Source organism: Dermochelys coriacea, chromosome 2, assembly GCF_009764565.3.
Source record: "Dermochelys coriacea isolate rDerCor1 chromosome 2, rDerCor1.pri.v4, whole genome shotgun sequence".
NCBI classification, from domain to species: domain Eukaryota; kingdom Metazoa; phylum Chordata; order Testudines; family Dermochelyidae; genus Dermochelys; species Dermochelys coriacea.
Genome location: NC_050069.1, coordinates 155004328 through 155027877, shown reverse-complemented (window position 1 = coordinate 155027877; position 23550 = coordinate 155004328). Strand labels below are relative to the sequence as shown.

At 44.2% G+C, this 23550-nt stretch overlaps 2 protein-coding genes across 3 annotated transcripts in view; one reads left to right on the top strand and one right to left on the bottom strand.

The window, feature by feature from the left end:
• EXOC3 (exocyst complex component 3) overlaps positions 1 to 6160 on the bottom strand; it is a 35897-nt gene extending 29737 nt beyond the window's left edge. Inside the window, exon 1 of one of the 2 annotated variants that reach the window (XM_038391899.2) lies at positions 5945 to 6160. The gene's annotated coding sequence lies outside the window, so the exon portion shown is untranslated. Of the gene's footprint in view, positions 1 to 5878 lie in introns of both variants that reach the window. The other variant, XM_043508516.1, reaches the window with a different exon arrangement.
• Positions 6161 to 12262: 6102 nt separating this feature from the next.
• LOC119851672 (dynein axonemal heavy chain 5-like) overlaps positions 12263 to 23550 on the top strand; it is a 270620-nt gene continuing 259332 nt past the window's right edge. Inside the window, exons 1-5 of the mRNA XM_043508515.1 lie at positions 12263 to 12588; positions 13007 to 13172; positions 19100 to 19200; positions 21602 to 21790; positions 21892 to 21966. Coding sequence (XP_043364450.1) covers positions 13007 to 13172; positions 19100 to 19200; positions 21602 to 21790; positions 21892 to 21966 — 531 coding nt within the window. The 5' untranslated portion in view covers positions 12263 to 12588. The remainder of the gene's footprint in view (positions 12589 to 13006; positions 13173 to 19099; positions 19201 to 21601; positions 21791 to 21891; positions 21967 to 23550) is intronic.

The following is a 23550-nucleotide window of genomic DNA, read 5'->3' as shown; positions in this document are numbered from 1 at the left end:
AGGACAGGTTGTAGATCCTTGATGATGGGTTGGAGAGGTTTTAGCTGGAGGCTGAAGGTGATGGCTAGTGGCGTTCTGTTATTTTCTTTGTTGGGCCTGTCCTGTAGTAGGTGACTTCTGGGTACTCTTCTGGCTCTGTCAATCTGTTTCTTCACTTCAGCAGGTGGGTATTGTAGTTGTATTAACGTAAAGAAAGTAAAGTAAGGCTTTTGATACTGTCTCGCATGACCTTCTCATGAACAAACTAGGGAAATGCAACCTAGATGGAGCTATTATAAGATGGATGCAACACTGGTTGGAAAACCATTCCCAGAGAGTAGTTATCAGTGGTTCACAGCCATGGTGGAAGGATATAACGAGTGGGGTCCCGCAGGGATCAGTTCTGGGTCCGTTTCTATGCTATTATCTAAATCATTGATGAAGATATTGAACAGAGAGTACACTTATAAAATCTGAGGATGATACCAAGCTGGGAGGGGTTGCAAATGCTTTGGAGGTTAGGATTAAAATTCAAAATGATCTGGAGAAACTGGAGAAATGGTCTGAAGTAAATGGGATGAAATTCAATAAGGACAAATGCAAAGTACTCCATTTAGGAAGGAACAATCAGTTGCATACATACAAAATGGAAAATGACAGCCTAGGAAGGAGTACTGCAGAAAGGGATCTGGGGATCATAGTGGATCACAAGCTAAATATGAGTCAACAATTTAACACTGTTGCAAAAAAAGCAAACATCATTATGGGATGTATTAGCAGGAGTGTTGTACGCAAGGCATGAGAATTCTTCTGCTCTACTCCACGTGGATTAAGCCTCAATTGAAGTACCGAGTCCAGTTCTTGGCACATTTCAGGAAAAATGTGGAAAAATTCAAGAGAGCCCAGAGAAGAGTAACAAAAATAATTAAAGGTCTAGAAAACATGACCTAAGAGGGAAGACTGAGGGTTTGTTTGGTCTGGAAAAGAGAGGACTGAGAAGGGACATGATAACAGTTTTCAAGTACGTGAAAGGTTGTTACAAGAAGGAGGAAGAAAAATTGTTTTTCTTAACCTCCGAGGATAGGCCAAGAAGCAATGGGCTTAAATTGCATAAAGGGAGGTTTAGGTTGGACATTAGTTTGCCCATCCTGATCTATGAGGATCATTGACACCTTCCTTAGTGAAGGGAGTGTGTCAACCATTTTTGAAAAGGTACTGGTGAGGTCCCACTTCAAGGAACCATTTTTTGACTTTAACAATCTTAGTCCAGTTCCACCTGTCTCTAAGCACCTGTGTTTAACAAACTGTATTAATAAGGGGGCTTTGTGGGCTTTCCAGACTCATCTCAATCTGATCTTCAGTCTCTGCTAACTTAATTTTAGATGTGGATTTAGTGTAGAGATGGTATTTTCATTGACGGTTGACAATCTCCTCCTGGACAGACACAAATAAAGTGTATATGCTGGATTTGTTGGCTTTATTAGCAAATTATTATATCATTTAATAGAATTTGAAAAATGCACTTATTAGTAGCACATAAGAGGTATTATTCTGGTAAGTAAGAAGGCCTAAACTGTTAAAGTTTAAATTCTTTATAAAATTAAGTTTAAAAATAAGGTTTTCAAATTTACAGCTGTCAAGGTAATCTTCTAAATGTGAACTTATTAACCAGTGATGTATTGTCTCTCTCAGAGTGTAGACAGACAGCTTCAGTGCCTTTGCTGCTGTTCATGGTTTTCCTAAGCAGCTACAGAGTGCAAACAACAAGACTATTTAGTTCACTGCTACTACTCAACACTGAAGGTAGCAGCAAGCTAACAAAAATCATGTCAATTTCACTCAGCTGCTGTTTGGGAAAACCATGAGAAACCTCAGCAGCAGACACTGGAACGACTACCCTGTTTTCCTCTGCACCCCAACGAGGCCAGAGGTTGGACTATGGAAATTAACACAGAAACTCTATTCTCTGATTGGACTAGGACAACAGTAGGGAACTTCCACCCAGTCATATCTTCCCCCCCAATAACACATCCTGTGATGCCCCGTGATATTAACTAATTAAAATATCATCAAGCAAATCATTGCTGTTATATAATTGCAATGAATCTTACACAAAGTGTGAGGCATGACCAGAAAGGGTTAAGCCGCTTGCAGGATAAATGAACCAGAGCCAACCTGTAGAGACATGTTAGAAAGTATAAAATGGTAATTAGGCCATTCCATGGTAGATAGGCTAGAACTTTGAAATGTAAAACTACACTGTATTGTTAGAAATTAGAGGTGATACTAACTGTATGTGTATACTAGGGCTGTTGATTAATTGCAGTTAACTTGCGCGGTTAATTTTTGAGTTAATCGCGATAAAAAAAATTGTGATTAATGGCACTCAAACAATAGAATACCAATTTAAATTTATTAAACATTCTTGGATATTTTTCTACATTTTCAAATATATTGATTTCTATTACAACACAGAAAACAAAGTGTACAGTGCTCACTTTATATTATTATATTACTAATATTTGCACTGTAAAAATGATAAAATAGTATTTTTCAATTCACCTCATACAAGTACTGTAGTGAAATCTCTATCGTGAAAGTAACTTACAAATGTAGATTTTGTTGTTGTTATATAACTGCACTCAAAAACAAAACAATGTAAAACTTTAGAGCCTACAAGTCCACTCAGTCCTACTTCTTGTTCAGTCATTTGCCAAGACAAACAACATTTATGGGAGATACTGCTGACTGCTTCTTATTTACAATGTCAACTGAAAGTGAGAATAGACATTTGCATGGCATGTTTGTAGCCGGCGTTGCAAGGTATTTACATGCCAGATATGCTAAACATTCACCCCTTCATGCTTCGGCCGTTGTTCCAGAGAACATGCTTCCATGCTGATGATGCTCGTTAAAAAAAAATGCAAAAATTAAATTTGTGACTGAACTTCTTTGGGGAGAACTGTATGTCTCCTGTTCTGTTTTACCTGCATTCTGCCACATATTTCATGTTATAGCAGGCTTGGATGATGACACAGCACATATTCGTTTTAAGAACACTTGCACAGAAGATTTGACAAAACGCGATGTGAAATTTCTAAGTATAGACACAGCACTCAACCCAAGGTTTAAGAATCTGAAGGGCCTTCCAAAATCTGAGAGGGACGAGGTGTGGAGAATGTTTTCAGATGTCTTAAGAGCAATACTCCAATGCAGAAACTACAGAACCCGAATCACCAAAAAAGAAAATCAACCTTCTGCTGGTGGCATCTGACTCAGATGATGAAAATGAACATGCATCGGTCTGCTCTGCTTTGGATCGTTATCGAGGAGAACCCGTCATCAGCATGGATGCATGTCCCCTGGAATGGTGGTTGAAGCATGAACGGATGTGAATCTTTAGCACATCTGGCATGTAAATATATTGCGACACCGGCTACAACAGTGCCATGTGAACCCCTGTTCTCACTTTCAGGTGACATTGTAAACATAATGTGGGCATCATTATCTCCGAGAAATTGTAACCAAACCTGTTTGTCTGAGCAACTGGCTGAAGTAAGACTGAATGGACTTCTGGTTCTAAAGTTTTACATGGTTTTATTTTTGAATGCAGTTACTTTTTGTACATAATTCTACATTTGTAAGTTCAGCTTTCATGATAAAGAGATTGCATTACAGTACTTGTATTAGGTGAATTGAAATATTATTTCTTTTGTTTTTACAGTGCAAGTATTTGTAATCAAAAATAAAGTGAGCACTGTACATTTTGTACTTTGTGTCGTAATTGAAATCAATATATTTGAAATGTAGAAAACATCAAAAATATTTAAATAAATGGTATTCTATTATTGTTTAATCATGCAATTAATTTTTTTAATTGTGCGATTAATTTTTTAATTGCTTGACAGCTCTAGTGTGTACTCATATCTTGTTAAATGTTAGCCATGTAAACAGGCAGTTCCTGTCTCTCACTATACCTGTTGATTCAAAGATCAAAAGGAAATATTAACATTTAGATTAATCTTGGGTGAAATAATGTCTTTGTCTCTATGTCTCTTTAAAGTTTGTGATAGACAGCCTAATGGATAAATTGCCTTATGTTAATTTGTATAGCTAATTACTGGTGATGCTTAGGAAATAGACCTCCTTCAAAGTTCCCATGATTGCCTGTTGTTCACCTAAAAAAAAAAGGAGTACTTGTGGCACCTTAGAGACTAACAAATTTATTTGAGCATAAGTCTTCGTGAGCTACAGCAACCACTTCCTCGCTGGGGGCAGCTTCACCCGTTTCGCCGACTGGCGGTTCATCCACCGCACCTGGCTCAACTGCCTCCCGCTCAACGGAGCCGTCCGCCACGGGAACCAAGACAAGCGTTGCAGGAAGTGCGGTTACTCCAATGAGACCCTGCCCCATGTCTTGTGCAGCTGCAAGCCCCACTCCAGAGCCTGGCAGCTGCGCCACAACGCCATTCAGAACCGCCTGGTGAAATGCATCCGATGAAGTGAGCTGTAGCTCACGAAAACTTATGCTCAAATAAATTTGTTAGTCTCTAAGGTGCCACAAGTACTCCTTTTCTTTTTGTGAATACAGACTAACACAGCTGCTACTCTGAAACCTGTTGTTCACCTAAGAACTCTTATCTGTCAAGAGAAGGCCTGGATCTGTATAAAAGACCCTTGGGTCCTGATCCTTTTTATCTCAGATCTGATTGATGCTTCATTCAGGGGAAGCTTAAGCCCCAAGGCTGAAATCTCCAGTCCTAACCTGGAATCACCCTGAATATAAACATTGGACTATAACTTAAGAACTAATTCTGAAAGAACTTTTTGCAAGTACAAAACTCTGGGAACTGAGAGAAAAATAATATAGGTTTCTGATATTCTGGTTAAAATTTTTACTGATGTAAAGTGCCCAAGGCACTTTCACAAAGGGAGCTAATATAGATATCTAAATTCATGTTACAATAGTTGTTTTAAAACAAGTTTGTACAACTGAATTATGAGACTGACATTTTTCAAGGGACAGAGAAAAGAAGAGTTGGGGAGAAGAGTGCTGCAAGATATGAGGGAGAATTGGGATTTTGTCATGAGTGATAAGGAACTAAGAGGAGAAAAAAAGAGTGAAGACTAATTTGCACCACCCTGCCCTTTCTTTCTTCTGTGCTTCAGAAGAGGCTCCTAATGCACAACCTCTTCAGGACAGCAACTACATCAGGGAAGTAACAGGGCAACATTTAAAACTGCTTCCCACATTGAACACATGTGATATTTGGACTCCATAAGCCATGAGCAATGAAGAGGGCTGCTTAAAGAGTCCCTGGCTACTCTTCTGCACTGGCCTCTGCAAATAAAAGATAACAAATCCTAAAATTCAGACCAAAGCCCTCCAAGATCAGAAATAATAAGAGGACACCTGAACTCTTTTGAAAGCATGCCACATGGACAGGGCCTATCTGATCTATCCCACTGCACCTGCATCCCAACAGTACAAAGGAAAAGGACCCGATGGTGGTTGGGACCTGCACAGGACCCCAGGTTGCCGAGTTAGGGTCACACCGCCACACACACGGATAAGAACTGTTGTTCCTCACAATATCTGCACAGCTCATCAAACCAAACCCACCACAAGGCCATCCTGATCCTCCCCCACCAGCATCAAACCCACCTGGGCCAGCCTCACCCGCCCCCACGCGCCCAACCCACCTGGGCCAGCCTCACCCGCCCCCACGCGCCCAACCCACCTGGGCCAGCCTCACCCGCCCCACTCCCATCCCCCAACCCGCCCCGCACCCGGGCCGGCCGCGGTCTGTGGCGGGGGCGGCTTCCCGCCGCGCCCGGCCCAGCGTGGGAGACTCCCCGGTCCCAGAGCCCGGCCCTGTCCACAGGCCACCGGGCCCACGCGCAGCCGGCTCCCCGCAGGGGCCAGGCGGAGCGACACCGGCCTCGAAAACTGCCACTTCGTTACCTGCACTGCCAGCTCCCAGGAAGCCACTGACAGGCGCGCAGTGCGCAGGCGCCGCCCTCGCCGCCGGAATCGCAGAACGACAGTCCGGCACCTCAGGCTCACTGCGCAAGCGCGGAAACAATTCCCCCCCCACGCTTCTTCTATTGCACTTGCGCCCAACCCTTTCCCTCCCAATTCTCCATTGCGCCTGCGCCGAAAGTTCTGCGCTACTGTCTGTGCGGGGGCTCGCTCTGTCCTGGAGAGGGGCTTGGCGCTCGCTTCGCGCCCTTCCCCCGTTGTGCTCGTGGGGCGGGATTTGAAAGCGTCCCCTGGAGAGCAGCGTGGAAGCTAGTCCTCAGCCTGGCTCCACTGCCCGCGCCAGCGGCGTGGCTGCAGCAGCAGTAGGCTGTCATCCTGTGTGCGGACGGGCGGCCCGAGGGAGTGAGACACACGTTTGCCCGTGGGTTTCACTGGTCTTTGGACAGCAGAGGAGGGATAAAACACAAGGGATCTTGGGCTCCATGCCAGGCTGTGCAGGGGACAGGGGAGTGTGCTGTAGTGGGCACAGGCCTTCTGCCTGTTCCCACCAAGCTTGACCGCCCCCCACAACCAGCTTGTCCCTGTCACTGCCCGTCTCTTCCCCGCCCCTGGCTCTTTGTGCCAGTCCAGTGTCACACGCACACCTGTCTCCTTCACTGGAAGAGCGGTCGGATGCGGGAAGGTTGGGCTGCAGTGGCAGAGATGGAGGGCACAAGGGGATTGGAGTGCGCTGGTAGGGCTGGGGGTGCAGCATGGGTGGTGGGTATTGTAGGCTAGGGGAGACTAATCCTCCCCTAACAGCCAGGCCCTGCCCACACTTCACCCCAAGGACCCCTCATGCATCCTGCTCTTCCCCCTTGGTCCCAGCCCAGGCTACTCTTCTTCCTGCCCTTGCTCAGTCACTCCTCTGAAGCGTGTGGTGTTGGGGCTGCCAGGACCGCCCAGCACTTGGTGGCTGAGGCTTCCCAGTGGGGTTGCCAGGTGTCTGATTTTTGACTGGAACATCTGGCAGAAAATGGACCCTGGCGGCTCCGGGCTGCTAAAAGTTCAGTCAGTAGCACAGTGGGGCTAAGGCAGGCTCCCTGCCTGCCCTGGCTCCGCGTGGCTCCCAGAAGCGGCCGATGTCAGGCTCCTAGACACAGGGGTGGCCATGGGGGCTCTGCACACTGCCCCCACCCTGAGTGACAGCTCCGCAGCTTCCATGGGCTGGGAACTGCAGCCAATGGGAGCTGCAGTGGTGGTGCCTGCGGCCACACACAGAGCCCCCAGACCCCGCGCCTGGGAGCCAGTTGTTCTGGCTGTTTCTGGGAGCCGTCTGACATAAGTGCTCCCTGGCCAGAGCCTGCATCCCATACCCCAACTCTCTGCCCCAGCTCAGAGCTCCCTCCCTCACCCTAATGTCTTCCCAGAGTCTGCACTGCCTCCTGCACTCTGAACCCCTTGGCCCCAGCCTGGAGCCCCCTCCTGCATCCCAAATGCCTCATTTCTGGTCCCACCCCAGCTGTAGCCCTCACCCCCTGCACTCCAATCCCCAGCCTGGAGCCCCCTCCTTTACCCTGAACCCCTCATTTCTGGCTCTACCCCAGAGCCCGCACCCCCAGCTGGAGCCCTCACTCCCTTCCATACCCCAACCCTCTGCCCCAGCCTGGTGAAAATGAGTGAGGGTGGGGGAGAGTGAGCGACTGAGGGAGGGGGGATGGAGTGAGCGGGTGTGGGGTCTTGGAGAAGGGGCAGAGCAAGGGTGTTTCATTTTGTGCAATTAGAAAGTTGGCAACCCTACCACCTGATGCTTGGGCTGCCCGGTGCTCCGGGGCTGGGGCCACTCGAGCTGGGACTGGGGAGGGGCAGCCAGCAGGGCTGGGACTTGGGGAGTACCCGTGGGTCAGGACTTGGGGTGAGTCTCCTCCATGCACGGTGGGGGGCTTGGGGCTTCGGTGAGGGGAGGGGCCTCGGGCAGAAGTGGTAGGGCCGGGGGCCAGCCTCCCCGAACTGGGGGGGTTCATGTGCTGCCCATAGGATGCAGGATTGGGTGGGATATGCTGGCAGAGTGTGGGGTGCAGGATTGGATGTGTTGCTCTGACAGAGCTGGTGGTGCAGGGACATTGGGGTGCATTATTAGAGCTGGGAGGTACAGGAAGGTTGGGATCAGGGCATTGAGTGCACTTGTAATGCTGGGGTGCAGGGTGGTTGGGGTGCAGGAAGGATGGAGTCCAATGATAGAAATGGGAGGGTCAGGGGGTTGGGATGCACTGGCAGAGCTTGGGGATCCCATGTCACCTTCACCTGAGCCCCCAATCTCTCTCACTTGCCTACCATCCATCCCCAAAACCGTAATGCAGCCCCAAATCCTTCTCTCCCTTTTCCCCACTTCTCCATCCCCAATACTTCTCCCATTGGAAGCATTCACATCCTATATTTTCCCAGAAAATACTTTTGATTATGTTCCCCTCAAAATGAAATTGCCACCCATGACTCACAAATTGCAGCAACCTTCAGTCACTGAGTTCAATACTCCTTATGTCTTAGGTGGAGGTTTTGATGAACTTATCCTTAGTTGTGTTAATTGAAGGGTGAATTCACAGTCAGCACGAGGTCTGTGATTCATCCAGTCATTAATCTCAGTTTAACAGTACAAGGCAGCAGAAGAGAACAATTTTGGGGGGATGGCCTGAAACCCCTTGGTCTCAACTTTGGACTGCCTCATGTTTCAATGAGGGATACCAAATTTAAAGCAATCTGAGTAACTGTTTGGATTTTAGAGCACTTACAAGAGTTGAGTTTAAAGTGCATAAAATGGCCAGGTTGGAAACATTCTAGCCATTTTTCAGTACTCGTGCATGGGCAGTGTAAAAATGTACATTTTCTTAAATACTGTTCTCAATTTGGGTCCCCCAAAGACTTAGTATGTGCCATGCGCTATCTTGGGGAAAACTCAACAGTCATAGACCTTGCACCACATCAATAATATGATTTGTAATATGAGTGCAGGGGTTTGGACTAGATGACCTCTCAAAGTCCCTTCCAGTTCTATGACTTTATGATTCTAGCTCTGGGCAGAAAAAAAAAAGGCACCTAGAAACTTTTTTAAAAATGGCTATTTTCAGGGTTTATGCTTCCAGAACCCCGGCTCAAATTATACAGGGAGTGTTGCAGTGAGAGACCATGCAGAGGCTGGAGTAGCAGTGAAGTTCCCCATTACCCAGTGAAATCGAGCTGAAATCACTAAGAACTGGGCTAAGTGGCAGAACCTCAGAACTCGGCATTGCAGAGGTGGCAGTAAGCAGTGGCAGAGATAACAGTGGCAAGCGGTGGCAGAGATAGCAGCAAACAGCATCAGAGAGAGCAGCAGCACTGAGCAGTGGCAGAGGCGGCCGCCAGTGGCCAACTGTGGCAGTGGCTGCTGGCAGTGGCAGCAGTAGAGGCTTTGCTCAGTTTTCAGGGGTGAGAAGGGAACCCATGTAAATGCATCACTGAATTCTGGGACTTCTGTGACCTCAAACTGTGATGCTGACGAACCAAGTGCTAGCTCTTGCCCAGGCTGAAGAAATTAGCTAAGAACTAAAAAACTCATAGCTGGAGATCAGACCAGGTTACCTATATGTTAGTTTTGCTCAAAATAGGTTAATATATTATAAGACTGTATGAAGTGTTCAAATGCTATGAAATGCTTGTAAATTGCTTCATGCATTAATCTCACTTGTAATGTTGGTATTCCATGCTATAAGAAAATACGTAAATTTTGCTTTATAACTTTGAAAATGTTTGCTCTGAACTTGCAAACTCAGGCAAGAGAATTGTCTCTTCTGCCCATTCAGACGGATTATCAAAATTGGATTGACCATCAAGGAACATCACAATACAAAGGACTGGTTAATGGAAATGCTACGTGCAAGGAAGCATGTCCTGTGGATTTGGAAGCTGAATGAAGGAAATAAAACAAAGTGACAGGAAAGTTTTCCATCTCTCTTTGTTGTTTAAATTCTGACAGGCCCAGAGATTCTAAACTGAGCAGAGATCCCCAGGGGTTACCCCGAGTCCACTTTGAATTGACAGATCATGACAACTCTGTCACTCTTACGATTTAGATATCTCAGTTGTGCGTATATGTCTGCTTGCTTTAACCTGTAAATAACTCTAATTTCTTTTCTCTAGTTAATAAATCTTTATGTAGTTTATTACAGGATTGGTTATGGGCATTGTCTTCGGTGTAAGATCTAGGGTACCAATTGACCTTTGGGTAAGTGACTGGTCTCTTGGGACTGGAAGCAACCTGAATATTGTAAGATTTTTGGTGTGAGTGACCATTTATCACTAAGTCCAATTTGTCTGGGTGGCAAGATAGACTGGAGAGTCTAAGGCAGCGTTTTTCAAACTTTGGGTTATGACCCAGTACTGGGTTGCGATATGTCAGGCACTGGGTCACTCTGGTTAGCACTGCCAACCGGGACGTTAAAAGTCCCGTCGGTGGTGCTGCCCAGCTACGGCAAGCTTGCGCGCTTCCACCTAGGAGCAGGACCTGCTGCTGGTCGTTTCCGGGGTGCAGCATGGTCTGCAGTGCCAGGAGAGGCAGGAAGCCTGCCTCTGCACCCCAGCTGCGCTGCTGACTGGGAGCCGTCAAAGGTAAGTCCGCACCCCAACCCCGTGCCCCAATCCCCTGCCCCAGCCCTGAGCTCCCCCATACCTGAAACCCCTTCCTGCACCCAAACCCCTCATCCCCTGCCCCACTCCAGAGCCTACACCCCCAGCCCAGAGCCCTGACCCCTTCCTGCACCCCAAACCCCTGCCCCAGCCCAGAGCTCCCTCCCACACCCTGAACCCCTCATTCCCGGCCCCGCTCTGCAGCCCTCACCCCCGCACACCAACTTTCTGCCCCAGCCCTGAGCCCCTCCCACACCCCAAATCCCTCATCCCCGGTTCCATTGGGTCGCGGGCATCAACAATTTTCTTCAACCTGGTTCCCAGAAACAAAGTTTGAAAACCACTGGTCTATGAGGACTGTCTGTAACTCCATGGTAAGCCTGTTATAGTGATCCAGGAGTTCACATTTGTTACTGCCTTGGTGAATCTAATTTTAGGACACACCACCAGTTTGGGGTGTCTACCCTGCTTCTTAATAGTCTGTCCTGAGTTTGGTATTCTTGCTTGTGAGCCGCTGCAGACAGCATGACACAGACAACCAACCATGAGAGGAGTGCAGCGGAGGGAAAGGGGAGTGGCATGTTAAAGGAACATTTGTCCATTGGACTTTCACACCAGAGGTGGGTAACTGAGGAAAAGGACATTGCCCAATGTGCTGTGGGGTGGGTGTTTACTTATAGTTTACATGCTTTTGAATTGTTGCGGTGTTTTCCCAAATTAATGCTGGGTTCCCTTTCCCTTTTAATAAAAGTTTTCTTTTGTGATATGCAGACTCAGTGCTTGCGAGTGGGGAAGTGTTGCCTCTTCGAGGCACTTAGGGGTGGTATTTAGTTTTCCCATGTTACTGGGTGAAGGCTTGAGCCATTTCTGTTTTGCTATGTTGAGAGCCCCGAGAAGATTCTGAACCCAGCCCTTGTCCTGCGGACACCACCTTGCAGAGGGGTTACAGGTAATACATTTAAAACAAATTACAAGTGTTAGATATTGTCAGTTACAGCAGCAACACAAATAGAAAAGCAATAGAATGTATTTCATATTCATTTCTAAATAGCCTTGCCCCGGCAGAGAGAGATGGAGAAATGCCAAATGAAAGTAATTGCTAAATGATAGGTTTCAGAGTAGCAGCCATGTTAGTCTGTATTCTCAAAAAGAAAAGGAGTACTTGTGGCACCATAGAGACTAAGAAATTTATTTGAGCATAAGTTTTCGTGAGCTACAGCTCACTTCATCGGATGCATTCAGTGGAAAATACAGTGGGGAGATTTATATACATAGAGAACATGAAACAATGGGTGTTACCATACACACTGTAACAAGAGAGTGATCACTTAAGGAGAGCTATTACCAGCAGGAGAGCGGGGTCGGGGGGACTTTTTATAGTGATAATCAAGGTGTGCCAGTTCTAGCAGTTGATAAGAACGTCTGAGGAACAGTGGGGGGAATAAACATGGGGAAATAGTTTTACTTTGTGTACAGAGCACAGGCAATTGCATAATATAACCTGAAGAGAATACAAAGAATTTCCAGCTCTCTGGGAGGTTGTTTTTAAGAAGAAATACTTCATTGCTGGGATACAGCTAACTATGCCCTCCCATGAGTCAGTGTACAATTCCACTGTGTATACATATGCTCCATAGCAACAGCACATTAGCAAGTGGGGAGGCTCAAGGGAGCTGTTTGTCTGGAGGTTTCCCTTCTCTTACAGAGAAAATTAAATTTTTAAAAAGACTGATGGCCAATAATGAAATGAAAACCTCAGCAGGCACAGTGGGGAATAGGGAGAGATGAGGTGTCTCCAGGGCTCTGGAGTTCTGGCTTGGTTTGCAAGAATTGCTGTAGCAGCTGAGGAATTCAGAGTGCCGGGGGAAGACAGCTAACTCAAAAACCTGCTGAGAGAGCAAACAAGTCTCCCAACTCCCTGTGCTCCAGGCTTCTCTGCAGAACCTGCAACAGAGCTTACAGTAGGAGCATACACTCTCCCCAAAAGGGTGAGTTTCTAACTCCAATAATTGCAAATCTGAGCAAGGGATAATGATAGAGACAATCATAAAAACTCTCAGGATAGTTGTCTTAAGGACAAATAGAGAAGGGCTTTTATTGTTTTGCAAACCACCAGCTGGAGTAGTTTTGCAAAACTATGTATGTATGTAATTTGAATGTAAGTCCCATTTTAACTAAATTTGCAAAATCCTGAGATGGAAAGCAATTGGATCAGTGTTTTTTTTTTTACTGCTAGTCAAAAGTCCCCTGTTCTGTAGTGTTGGATGCTATAAATGGAAAAAACTTGAAGGTGTAGTAAATGTGCACCTTTCTTTTAACGTTACAAGGACAGTTTTTGAACTTCACTGTCCAGCTGTCAGTCATCTTCTATCTCATTGTCTTAGGTTACTTTGTGTGCTGCTGCAGATGGAGGAGGCAGGGGGATGCGTGATTGAATCAGGGGGAGGAGGTGAGCTCAGCCCTGCTACCCCTGAATCTGCACAGCAAGAAGCAGTCCAAGAACCAAGAGAGGCCTTAGCTGTCGCCAAGTCTGACAATGAGCTCAGTCCGCCTCTCATCACTATCAACAAAGGTAGGAGAGGAAATAATGGGAAATGCTTTATATTGACACTATCTGGGAAATGGTTTTCTAGGAACAAAAAAAGAAACTCACTATTCAATAGAATTTTTCACTTTAAGACAGGCTCCTACACCTATAGGGAAGATAGGGCCTAAATTAACAAAGGCTCAGAATTACAAAGCTCATGGTAAAAAGAAAAGGAGTATTTGTGGCACCTTAGAGACTAACAAATTTATTTGAGCATAAGCTTTCGTGAGCTACAGCTCACTTCATCGGATGCATTCAGTGGAAAATACAGTGGGGAGATTTATATACACACACAGAGAACATGAAACAATGGGTTTTATCATACACACCACTGTAAGGAGAGTGATCACTTAAGATGAGCTATTACCAGCAGAAAGGGCGGGCAAGGAGGAAAACCTTTTGTGGTGATAATCAAAGTGGGCCATTCCCAGCAGTTAACAAGAACGTCTGAGGAACAGTGAGGGGGAGAAATAACCTGGGGAAATAGTTTTACTTTGTGTAATGACCCATCCACTCCCAGTCTCTATTCAAGCTAAGTTAATTGTATCCAGTTTGCAAATTAATTCCAATTCAGCAGTCTCTCGTTGGAGTCTGTTTTTGAAGTTTTTTGTTGAAGGATAGCCACTCTCAGGTCTGTAATCGAGTGACCGGAGAGACTGAAGTGTTCTCCGACTGGTTTTTGAATGTTATAATTCTTGACGTCTGATTTGTGTCCATTTATTCTTTTACGTAGAGACTGTCCAGTTTGACCAATGTACATGGCAGAGAGGCATTGCTGGCACATGATGGCATATATCACATTGGTAGATGCGCAGGTGAACGAGCCTCTGATAGTGTGGCTGATGTGATTAGGCCCTACGATGGTGTCCCCTGAATAGATATGTGGACAGAGTTGGCAACGGGCTTTGTTGCAAGGATAGATTCCTGGGTCAGTGTTTTTGTTGTGTGGTGTGTGGTTGCTGGTGCATATTTGCTTCAGGTTGGGGGTCTGTCTGTAAGCAAGGACTAGCCTGTCTCCCAAGATCTGTGAGAGTGATGGGTTGTCCTTCAGGATAGGTTGTAGATCCTTGATGATGCGTTGGAGAGGTTTTAGTTGGGGGCTGAAGGTGATGGCTAGTGGCGTTCTGTTATTTTCTTTGTTGGGCCTGTCCTGTAGTAGGTAACTTTTGATACTCTTCTAGCTCATGGTGTGAAGCAGGGGTGCTGAAGACCCAGAGGTCCAGCTTAACGAAGCAGTGAAGTTGCGTGGCTTATCCTGGATAAAGAGTGAGACCCCTAGGGAGTCTGGCATGCGGAAGGGGTCCTCCCAGAGACTGTTCCAAAGCTGGGGCCATAGCACTGATCCTGTGGATCCATGACAATATTGTTCAGTACTTTCAAAGACAATAAGGCGAGGGCTTCTTTAGGAGACTGGAAAAGCAATATTTAGGAGTTATCTAATAACTAGAGCAAAAGAGGAAAGAGCTCAACAAAAATAGGTAGCAACAGATTCATAGAACTACGATTAGAAAAATGTTGACAGATAACTAATACTATGGGGAAATTGAATATGCTGATGATAAACATTACTGAAAATCTCTAAGGTATATATAACAGAATTTCTATGAGAAAGAAAATACATGTGACAAGTTGTTGGTTCATGAACTTGAAGGGGTTCAAAAGCAGTCTCACCGGTTAAAATGATCAGCAAGAGGAAGTTACACGTCCTAGTGAAATATGTGTGTTTTCCATTGTAATCATAGTAACTTTCATATTCCAAAGTTATTCCATATGCTGAAGTTATTAAAACATAACTGGAAGTAGGAGGCTTGCCAAAAATATGTGAGATTGATCATGAAAATTTAGATGAAGAAATAACAGAGGAGTCTTAGAGGCAAAAGCAAGTATGAAAAGTGGTGAAATTCCAGGGTCTAACAGCTTTCCAGCTTAATTTTAAAATGTATTTAGGAGGTATTGGTAGGTTCTTTAATGGATATTATTAATATTGCTGTGGAAGCATAGCAGGCTGTGACCTTGAGTCTGCTTCTCCCAGCTAGCCCTTTTTAATTATTTCCATCTTGCTTTGTCCTGACTGGCTGTGAAGCCTCTCAAATAAAATTTGAAACAAAAACCTTCACACCAAAATAGTCCTTTTCTCCCCAGGCATTTCTGCTGCGGTGCAGTTTTCCTAATGTTCCTCCACAGTTTGGAGGCAGAGTCAGAACAATTCAGTCTCATCCTCCCTTGCCTGGGAGAGTTTAGTTCATAGTCCACAAAGGAAGTCAACAAGCTAGCATTGATACATATAGCAATCTGTCCTGAACTCGGAGGTAATCAGCCTTGATCCAGCAGTGCACTTACTCATGTGCTTAGCTTTAATCATCTGAGTAAATCCATTGTTTTCATTGGGACCACTCATACACTTAAAGGTGAGCACATTCTGGAGTGTTTTTGCTGGATCAGGGCTAGAGTTCTCAGCACTTATGCAGGACTGTGACCTTATTACTGTTGCTCCTTTGGCCTGAGCAGTTACAGATATTCTGGACATTGCAGCTTGCATGGGTGGCGGGTATCAGAGACTGGGGGAGGCTCTGCCTCCCCAAATAGCGAGGTGTGGTTTCACCCATGCTCTGCCCCAGGCTCCCTTTCTGCCTGCTTCCCCACTTGTGGCTGGAGTCCAGTTTCCCTGTGGGGTAGCCCCAGCTTGGGCCATGCCACCCGCCCTCCTTGTGCTCCTGGGCTGGGTGGGGGTTTTGGCCGCGCCACCCACTCTCCCTTTGCTCCAGGGCTGGGGGGCTGCAGCCGTGCTGCCAGCCCTCCCGGTGCCCCGGGGCTGTGTGGGGAGCTAGCGGCTCTGGTGGGGGGCTCTGGTAGGGGGTGTGGAAGGGGCGGGGCCTTGGGTGGAATGGCTAGCCTCTCCCACCCAGCGATTCACGTGCTACCCATGGCCATAGGTGCTGCCTTTCCAGCTACCACTCTGCCCAAGAGCCACATTACCAGAATTTCTCCTGTTTTTCTTTGTTTGTGTCTGCTCTTTGGTTCACTATTTATACATACCCTGATGGACAGCAGCAACCATATCAATCCTGGACCTGAGTTTCTATTCACTTTAGTCCTTGGCAACGGCGTTCATTGTTTTAGCTATCAATAATGAAAGGGCATTTAACGATCCTCATTCACCTGAATGGAAGTGACTAGCATGACCATCAGCTTCACTGTAGTTTCTGATTGTCCATAGATCAGACATGTTTGCTAGGAGCCTCCCAACATCCAGCATTACAATATAGTGCTGATTCAGGGCCTCAACATCCAAATGTCCTAATAGCCAGACACACTCACAGACTCTTCCATTCCACAACAGACTCCCTGTCTATTCCAACATACAGCCACCTACCATGCATGCATCCAGTTCTTCACAGTCACACACAAGCTCAGGGCAACTGCACCTGTATTTCCCCTCAGTGGTCCAGCAAAGGCACCCACTCTCAGGCTTCCAGCTCCTCGGCCTTTGCTTTTCATGGATGGAGACCTGTGTCCCTGTCTCTCCTGACCAGAGTATCTCTAGGTTGAACAGTTCCTTGTCTTCACTGTGTTATTCCCAGCAAAGAAGAGTCTGCCTGAGCAGGTCTGTTTGCCTGTCTCCTCAGTGACAGTACACAGCGTGACTGCCCACAGTTATAAGTTATCACAGAGCTTTTCCTAAGCAAGCATATTTTATTTTTAAGGTAAAAGCACTACAGAGAAAACATATTAAAACAGTAAAAGAACTCCTACCCATGTAATAAGCTTACCGGAGATCACCCTCTACCCTCCCGGCCAAAGGCTCTGGTCAGAGTGTCCGTCCTTCCAACCATTCCCTACGAATACACTTCCCCTCCTGTAGAATGAAGATCTTGTCCATTTGCTGGATCAGATCAAAAGCTCTGAAACTGTTTAAAACCAGGCTATTTATCCAGAAATCCGCTCTTTGTCTGTTGGTCCCTGGAGAGTCCAGTTTGAACAATATATGTGAACCTCTCTAGGAAGGTGGCTTCAAAGGACTGATAACTGAAAGAATTACTTTTACAGACATCATCCTAGAGCAGTTACATATTATCTCACAATAACGCTTGAACAATTACATTTTGAATATTATGGACCCCCAAAGTATTAAACTTAATTCAGTAAGGTTTGTCCAGGATATTGTAGGATATTATTAATTTATCATGTTAAGGTTGTGAGTTAGTGTGACTGTGAGGAAAGGATTTGCATTGTGGATTAATTGTGTTTTGGAAAAGAAAGGAACTTTGTTGTGTGGCTGAGGAGTCTGTGGTGTGTTTGTGTGGTAAGGCATGTAAATGGATTGTTGATACTGGTTTACCTGGTGATTTCCTTCATTTTGAATAATGTGTTTAAAGGAAATGCACTTAAACAACCTCATGATGGGAATATTACATCAACAGGGAGCAGGAAAAACATATTTTTAATATAAGAGATAGAAAGACCATTCAGAACAATAAAGGATGCTCTATCCAGAAACTGGAATTTTTTAAAAATAGTCAACTTAAAAAAAACAAGTTCACAGAGTCCTTTAATTTTTAGAGGGGCAACGATTTTAGTTCTGTCTGTGTTATTTATCTGGGAATCACACAGTACAGGATTCTTTCACACCAGTGAGATAGAATACTGATGAAACATCGGTGTACGCTTTTTAAAGATAGCTCTAGGACTGGTACAAAAAAACTTCTGTCAAAACTGAAACAGAAAATTGGGGTTTTCAATTAACTACAACTCCCATGAGGCACTATATAGGCATTTTGAATAAAAAATGTTATTTTCAGCCGCAAGGCTGATAATGTTAGGTTTTCAGCCAGAAGTTTTTAGTTTTTGACTGAATTTTTAATTTTAATTTTTCGTCAACATTTTCCATTGGGGAAAAAAGACTGTATTCCACTTGCTCTAGATAGCACATACTTGCTATATTTCAATATCCTGAACATATATATGACTGCAAAGTGGATTTTATTATTATTTAATATTGGTATTATGATAGCATCCAAAGGCCCAATCAGGACCAGGGCTTCATTGTTCTAGATGCTGTACAAACATATATGAAGACACAATCCCTCCACAGCGAGCTTGCAAGACAACGACATACAAAGAGTAGTGGGAGACGGTTACAATTAAGAAAAGGAGTACTTGTGGCACCTTAGAGACTAACAAATTTATTAGAGCATAAGCTTTCGTGAGCTACAGCTCACGAAAGCTTATGCTCTAATAAATTTGTTAGTCTCTAAGGTGCCACAAGTACTCCTTTTCCTTTTTGGCGAATACAGACTGAACACGGCTGCTACTCTGAAACCGGTTACAATTAAATATATACATTTACGCATTTTCAATTTTCTTCTAATAATAATTGTAAGTAGTCCAGTTCCTGCAAACATTACTTTCCTTGAGGAGCGCTGCACTCCAAATTAAAAGTACTGCTCACAGGGTAAGGTACAATTTGAGTAAGGGTAGCAAAATCAAGCCCAAAGGCATTGATTTCTTAGAGACACTGTCACAGAGGTAGGTCTTGAGGAGACAGTAATGGCACTATGGATTAGTTCAGGGAAAGATTTGCATTCTTCCTGTCAAATACATATGCATGTATTTGTTTGATGTATGTTGCAGTGTTACAATTTTTTTTCAATTAACATGTAACAAAAAAATCTCCAAAATGATTGTGCCTGTGGTACTATTCTGTTGTTAAATAGATACTCCTCAGTTCACTTGTACAAGGAAGGGCTCGCTGATCTATAATTCCCAGAGTTTTCCTTGGTTCATTTTCAAAGATAGGAAAGTTGCTATAAAGCATCTATCATCACTTGTGATTGCTGGTGTTAAAGATGCACTGTATTGCATCTACAGTCAGTTAATATGAATAACTATAGCTTGCCATTTCTTTATCGTAGATGGTGAAGGAAAGGGCCACAGGCGTGGAGGTGCCTTTAAGAAGAAGATCACTGAGCCAGGATCAGCTATAAGAGTGTCATCTTCAACTGCTGCTGTTTCGGCAAGCGATTTCATTTTAAAATCTGGTCACCTAACTTTTGTCTTTTAACTATCAAAGCTTTTCTTTTACAGATTATTCTTGAAGGGTTCATTGTCAAAATGCAGTTGCTAAATTTGGTACAGACCTGCAAGGTGCTAAGGCCTGGATCCTCAAAGATATTTAGGTGCTTAATTCTCATTGAAATCAATGGGAATTAGGCACCTGCATACCTTTGAGGATCTGGGCCTAAGTGCTTTTCGGGTGGTGCCGAGTTCCTTCAACCTGCTGCAGTTGAATGAACCGCAGTTCCTAGGAAGCCCTCATGACATGTGCAGAAGCAGACCTGTTATTTTCTGTGGTTACAATATTTTTATATTTGGTTTCAGTGTCACACACTGATTCACCCCTTTTCTTTGTCTTCATAGGTTAAAGATAACCTAGGAAGACTTCACTAAGTGCTTCACAAACAAAGCCAAGGAAGCTTACAATATATTCCAGATAATTCAGCTGAGGAGTGTATCCTCATTCTGCTTCCATTCATGATCAGAATAAAAATGTTAATCTGCTGTATACCTTTTCTGTGTCACAATCCTCACTCAGAAAAGAATTTTAAAATATCCTACAGCAGTGGAATTGTCAAAAAACAACAACAAAACCTACATATATATATATATAAAATGATACTTGATTAGTCAACTAATAACCATATTAAGAGACAAGGAGGGACTGAATTTCCAGTATTTTATCAATCACAGAGATGATAAACTCTTACTGCAGTGACATCTAGAGCGCTGTTTAAGAATGGCACCACTAACTGCTCTAAATTAAACATACAAACTCCTGTTATACCTAGCCATTATCACTAATAATTATACATTCAAGTGGCAAGTCTTCTGACTCTTGTTGAATGACATTTGGCTTGAGGGATACTGCAATTGGAACTTTCATCCTTGGCATAGTGTAATACAAACCAACAAAATCTGTTACTGGCATGGAAGTCGTAGCTGATACGTTGATAATAGAGATGGTTCATGAATGGAAGAATTCTGTGTAGATCAGAAAAATGCCTCTCTTAGAGGCATAACAATAGATTTGCCCAGTAACTAGTTATTTAGCTCCTCTTCCTTCCGTGTCCTTGGCTCAGAGAGATAAGAGAAATGCTTCTGAGAGGTAGGAAAGGATGCTTAGAAACATCAGGACAGATTTTCTGGTGCAAGACTAAAGGGTAGGGGAAAAGATGGCTTTAGGCCACATCTATGCTCCCCAATTCAGTGACCAAATGGGGGTCAACCCAATCTCTGAGGTAATTAAGAGCATGCTAATTTGTGCCTCAATGTCCTGTACCCCAAGAGCTGTTCCATTAGCTGGAGATTGCTGGAGTAGAAAGACATTGTGGCTGCATCCCATTTTCCCCAGCTATACCTCCTGCACTGGGAACAGGGAGGAGGGGAGTTGTAAGAGCCACTAAGGCAGCCCAATACCACACACGCAGATGAAGGGAATGCTCTGGTTGGTGGTTAAGATGGCTGTATGACTGCTTTATGCCACAGGATCCTGCAAACCAGAGGACCTGGCTCATTGGAATGAATCTTTTCTTTTCATTTTTCTATGAGGTGTATATTTCTTCTTATAAAATTGGTAAAGTTTTGCTATTTATTCCAAAATTTCTTCTTCACCATGTGCTTTCTTCCTTATTATACAGATCTGAAGATTGTTTAAAAATCCTTTGTCTGTGTGGGCTTTTCTCTTTCCATTTCTACTACAGTCCTTCTCTGAGCTACATCTGAAAGCCCAGTTAAACATGTTCCAGTGAGAAAGGAGAGTGAGGATAATGGTGATTTTGCTGTGGAGCTGTTTGTTTGTTTGTTTTTGTTGAGTAACACTCTTGCAATGGTAGTTCACAGTGCTGACAGTAGAGATGGGCATGGACCAAAAGCTGAGAAATGAACACTTGGAGGTTTGGAAGCTGGATTCCCAGGGTTCAGCATCTATGGATTAGGTCCAGTTTTGACATACATTTTTATTGTGAATTTAGGTCTGAATACACCTCTATTTCTGGGGTGCAGATGAAAAGTTTTAATTGTACTGGCCCTATAATGTGTAATATTTTTGGCTTGGTGAGTTCCCTAGAACTGATGTTCCTCTCTTTTTTTTTAATTTAACTTTTTAATGGTATTTTCTTGTACAGTGTTGTAGATATCAATCTATGCAACTATTTGTATTACTGTAAAATAAGAACTTAAAAAGCTTTTAAAAATGTGTTAAAAAGCATTTCGCTAAGCCAAGTAATGTACCTTCCATCAAATCTCCCTGTTTAAAGAATTTTTGAAACTGCTTATGCTTAAGCATATGCTGCTTAAATTTTAAATGAAAAAAGGGTGCTGAAAAATAATATATTTTCTAAAACATTTTTATCTTCTAGCCAAATGGGAAGAAAAATGTTGTGCTGTCCAGTGAAGCTAAGAAAGAATTGGCCAAGCAGGCCAAAGTCACCAAGGAGGAGAGAAGAGCTCAGTTAGACGACAGACACAAGTATTTGATATTAAGATTAGCAGATGGGATAGGCTTAAATGAACAGGAAGTAGAGGACTTTGTTATTTGTGATGAAAAGGTAATACTTATTTTGTATGTATTAAATGCTTCCTAAATTGCCATACATCAGATTTTTCTCAGAATATTTTATAATTAACTAGCACTATAATTTTGTTTTAGTTTCAGCTTGTAGGAGAATTCTTTGCAGAGAGCGGACTTAAAAAGTTACTTTTCTTTTACCAAGATGCATGGCAGGTATGTTTCTAGCATTACTGTTGCAAATAGCAAAATTAGATTAAAACATTTTTGAAAGGCAATTTCATATTTATTAGAAAGTTCAGAAAATCTTAAAGAGCATTCTCTTACATATACATTTGTATTTACAAACCATAGGTCTAATTCTGCTCCCTCTGAAGTCACTGGCAAAATCCCCATTGACTTCAGTGGGAACTGGAGCAGGCTCTCTTGATATGGTATGGTACGGTATGATTCTTAATCTCAGTAGAAAACGGAAGACTCAGAAATGGCCAAAAGAGGAAGTTATCAAGATTTCAAAAGGGATTGACTGTTCACTTTGGCAAACTGTTTACTATGGTAAACTGTTCGCTATGATAAGGCACTCAAAAACTAGGGGAACTAATTGTGAAAACAGGAGACTTGGACCAACTATTTCATTCTTCCCCTCTGGTCTGAACCATGCCCAGCTCTAGTGATAGGGAAGCACTGATTCAAAAGAGTAGAAAAAATGAAAAATGTATCAGTTCCTGCTAAATCACAATGGCCCCATGTTCTCCTCTATTACATACTATGGAGGGGAGCAAAGGAGCAGACTAAAGTAGTGGAGAGAGAGGGAGTGGTGCCCTGTACCATGTTTCTCCCTCCCTGGATGCTGATTGAAGTTCCCCCATTAATAGAAAGGGCCAAATCCCTAACCCCTACTAAAGTGATTTGGTGATGCCAAAGTGGCACAAAGGGACCTTAAAATTGCCCTAAAGGGGTAGCTGAGGATTCCTCCAGCTTACACTGGTTTTCCCCAAGTCCCTTCTGGTCCCCCAATACAGGGAGTATGTTGAGGCCAGCTGGAGGCAAGAGGGAGCATTTGGGGACTGTGAAGGGGAGAACTGGAATGTGATGCACTCCCTGTCAAAGGGAATGGTCCCTTGGGGATTGTTCTGGCTGATGTAAGTTAGAACAGCCCTTTTGCTTCTCTGATTGGTTCTGAAGACAGATTTGACCACTGTTACCCCAGGATCAATGGAGCTGTGAAGGTAACTTAGCCTCCTTTGCCTCCGCACCCCCTCAGCTGCATTTTGTTCACCTGGTGCAGTGTGTAGGTTTGCAGGGGTTGGTTTTGGGCAGCAAGAATGGTGATGGGGAGCAGTCACTACCTGGCACTATCTGGCACTACCTGGGGGTCTGGTGGATTTCAGAGCAGAAATCTACACAGCAGTAAATTTTGATCAGACCTTTGTGCTTCTTCCTTTTCTCAGAGGGACAGGAAAGTAGTGTGTCCAAGCACAGTAAAGGTAGACAGTGATAGCACGGCTTGTGTGAGAGCTAAAGTTTTCAGAAGGAGGGATGCAAACGTTCCCTTGCACTTTCTCCAAGATCCACAAGGTTGGGCACTAAATTCTCCATGTATCCATCAGATGTGTAAAGGTTCAGAGCTGTGCTCTCTGCTCTTTCCATGTGGTTTTGAACGACTTGTTCTAATGAAGGAGGCTTGCCTATGAAACATTGCAAACTAAGTTTTCTGACATTTCCCCCCTCCTCCTCTGAGTTTTTCTGTGAGAGAGGAACTTTAAAACCAGTTTCCCCAGGAGGCTGTGATTTTGTACT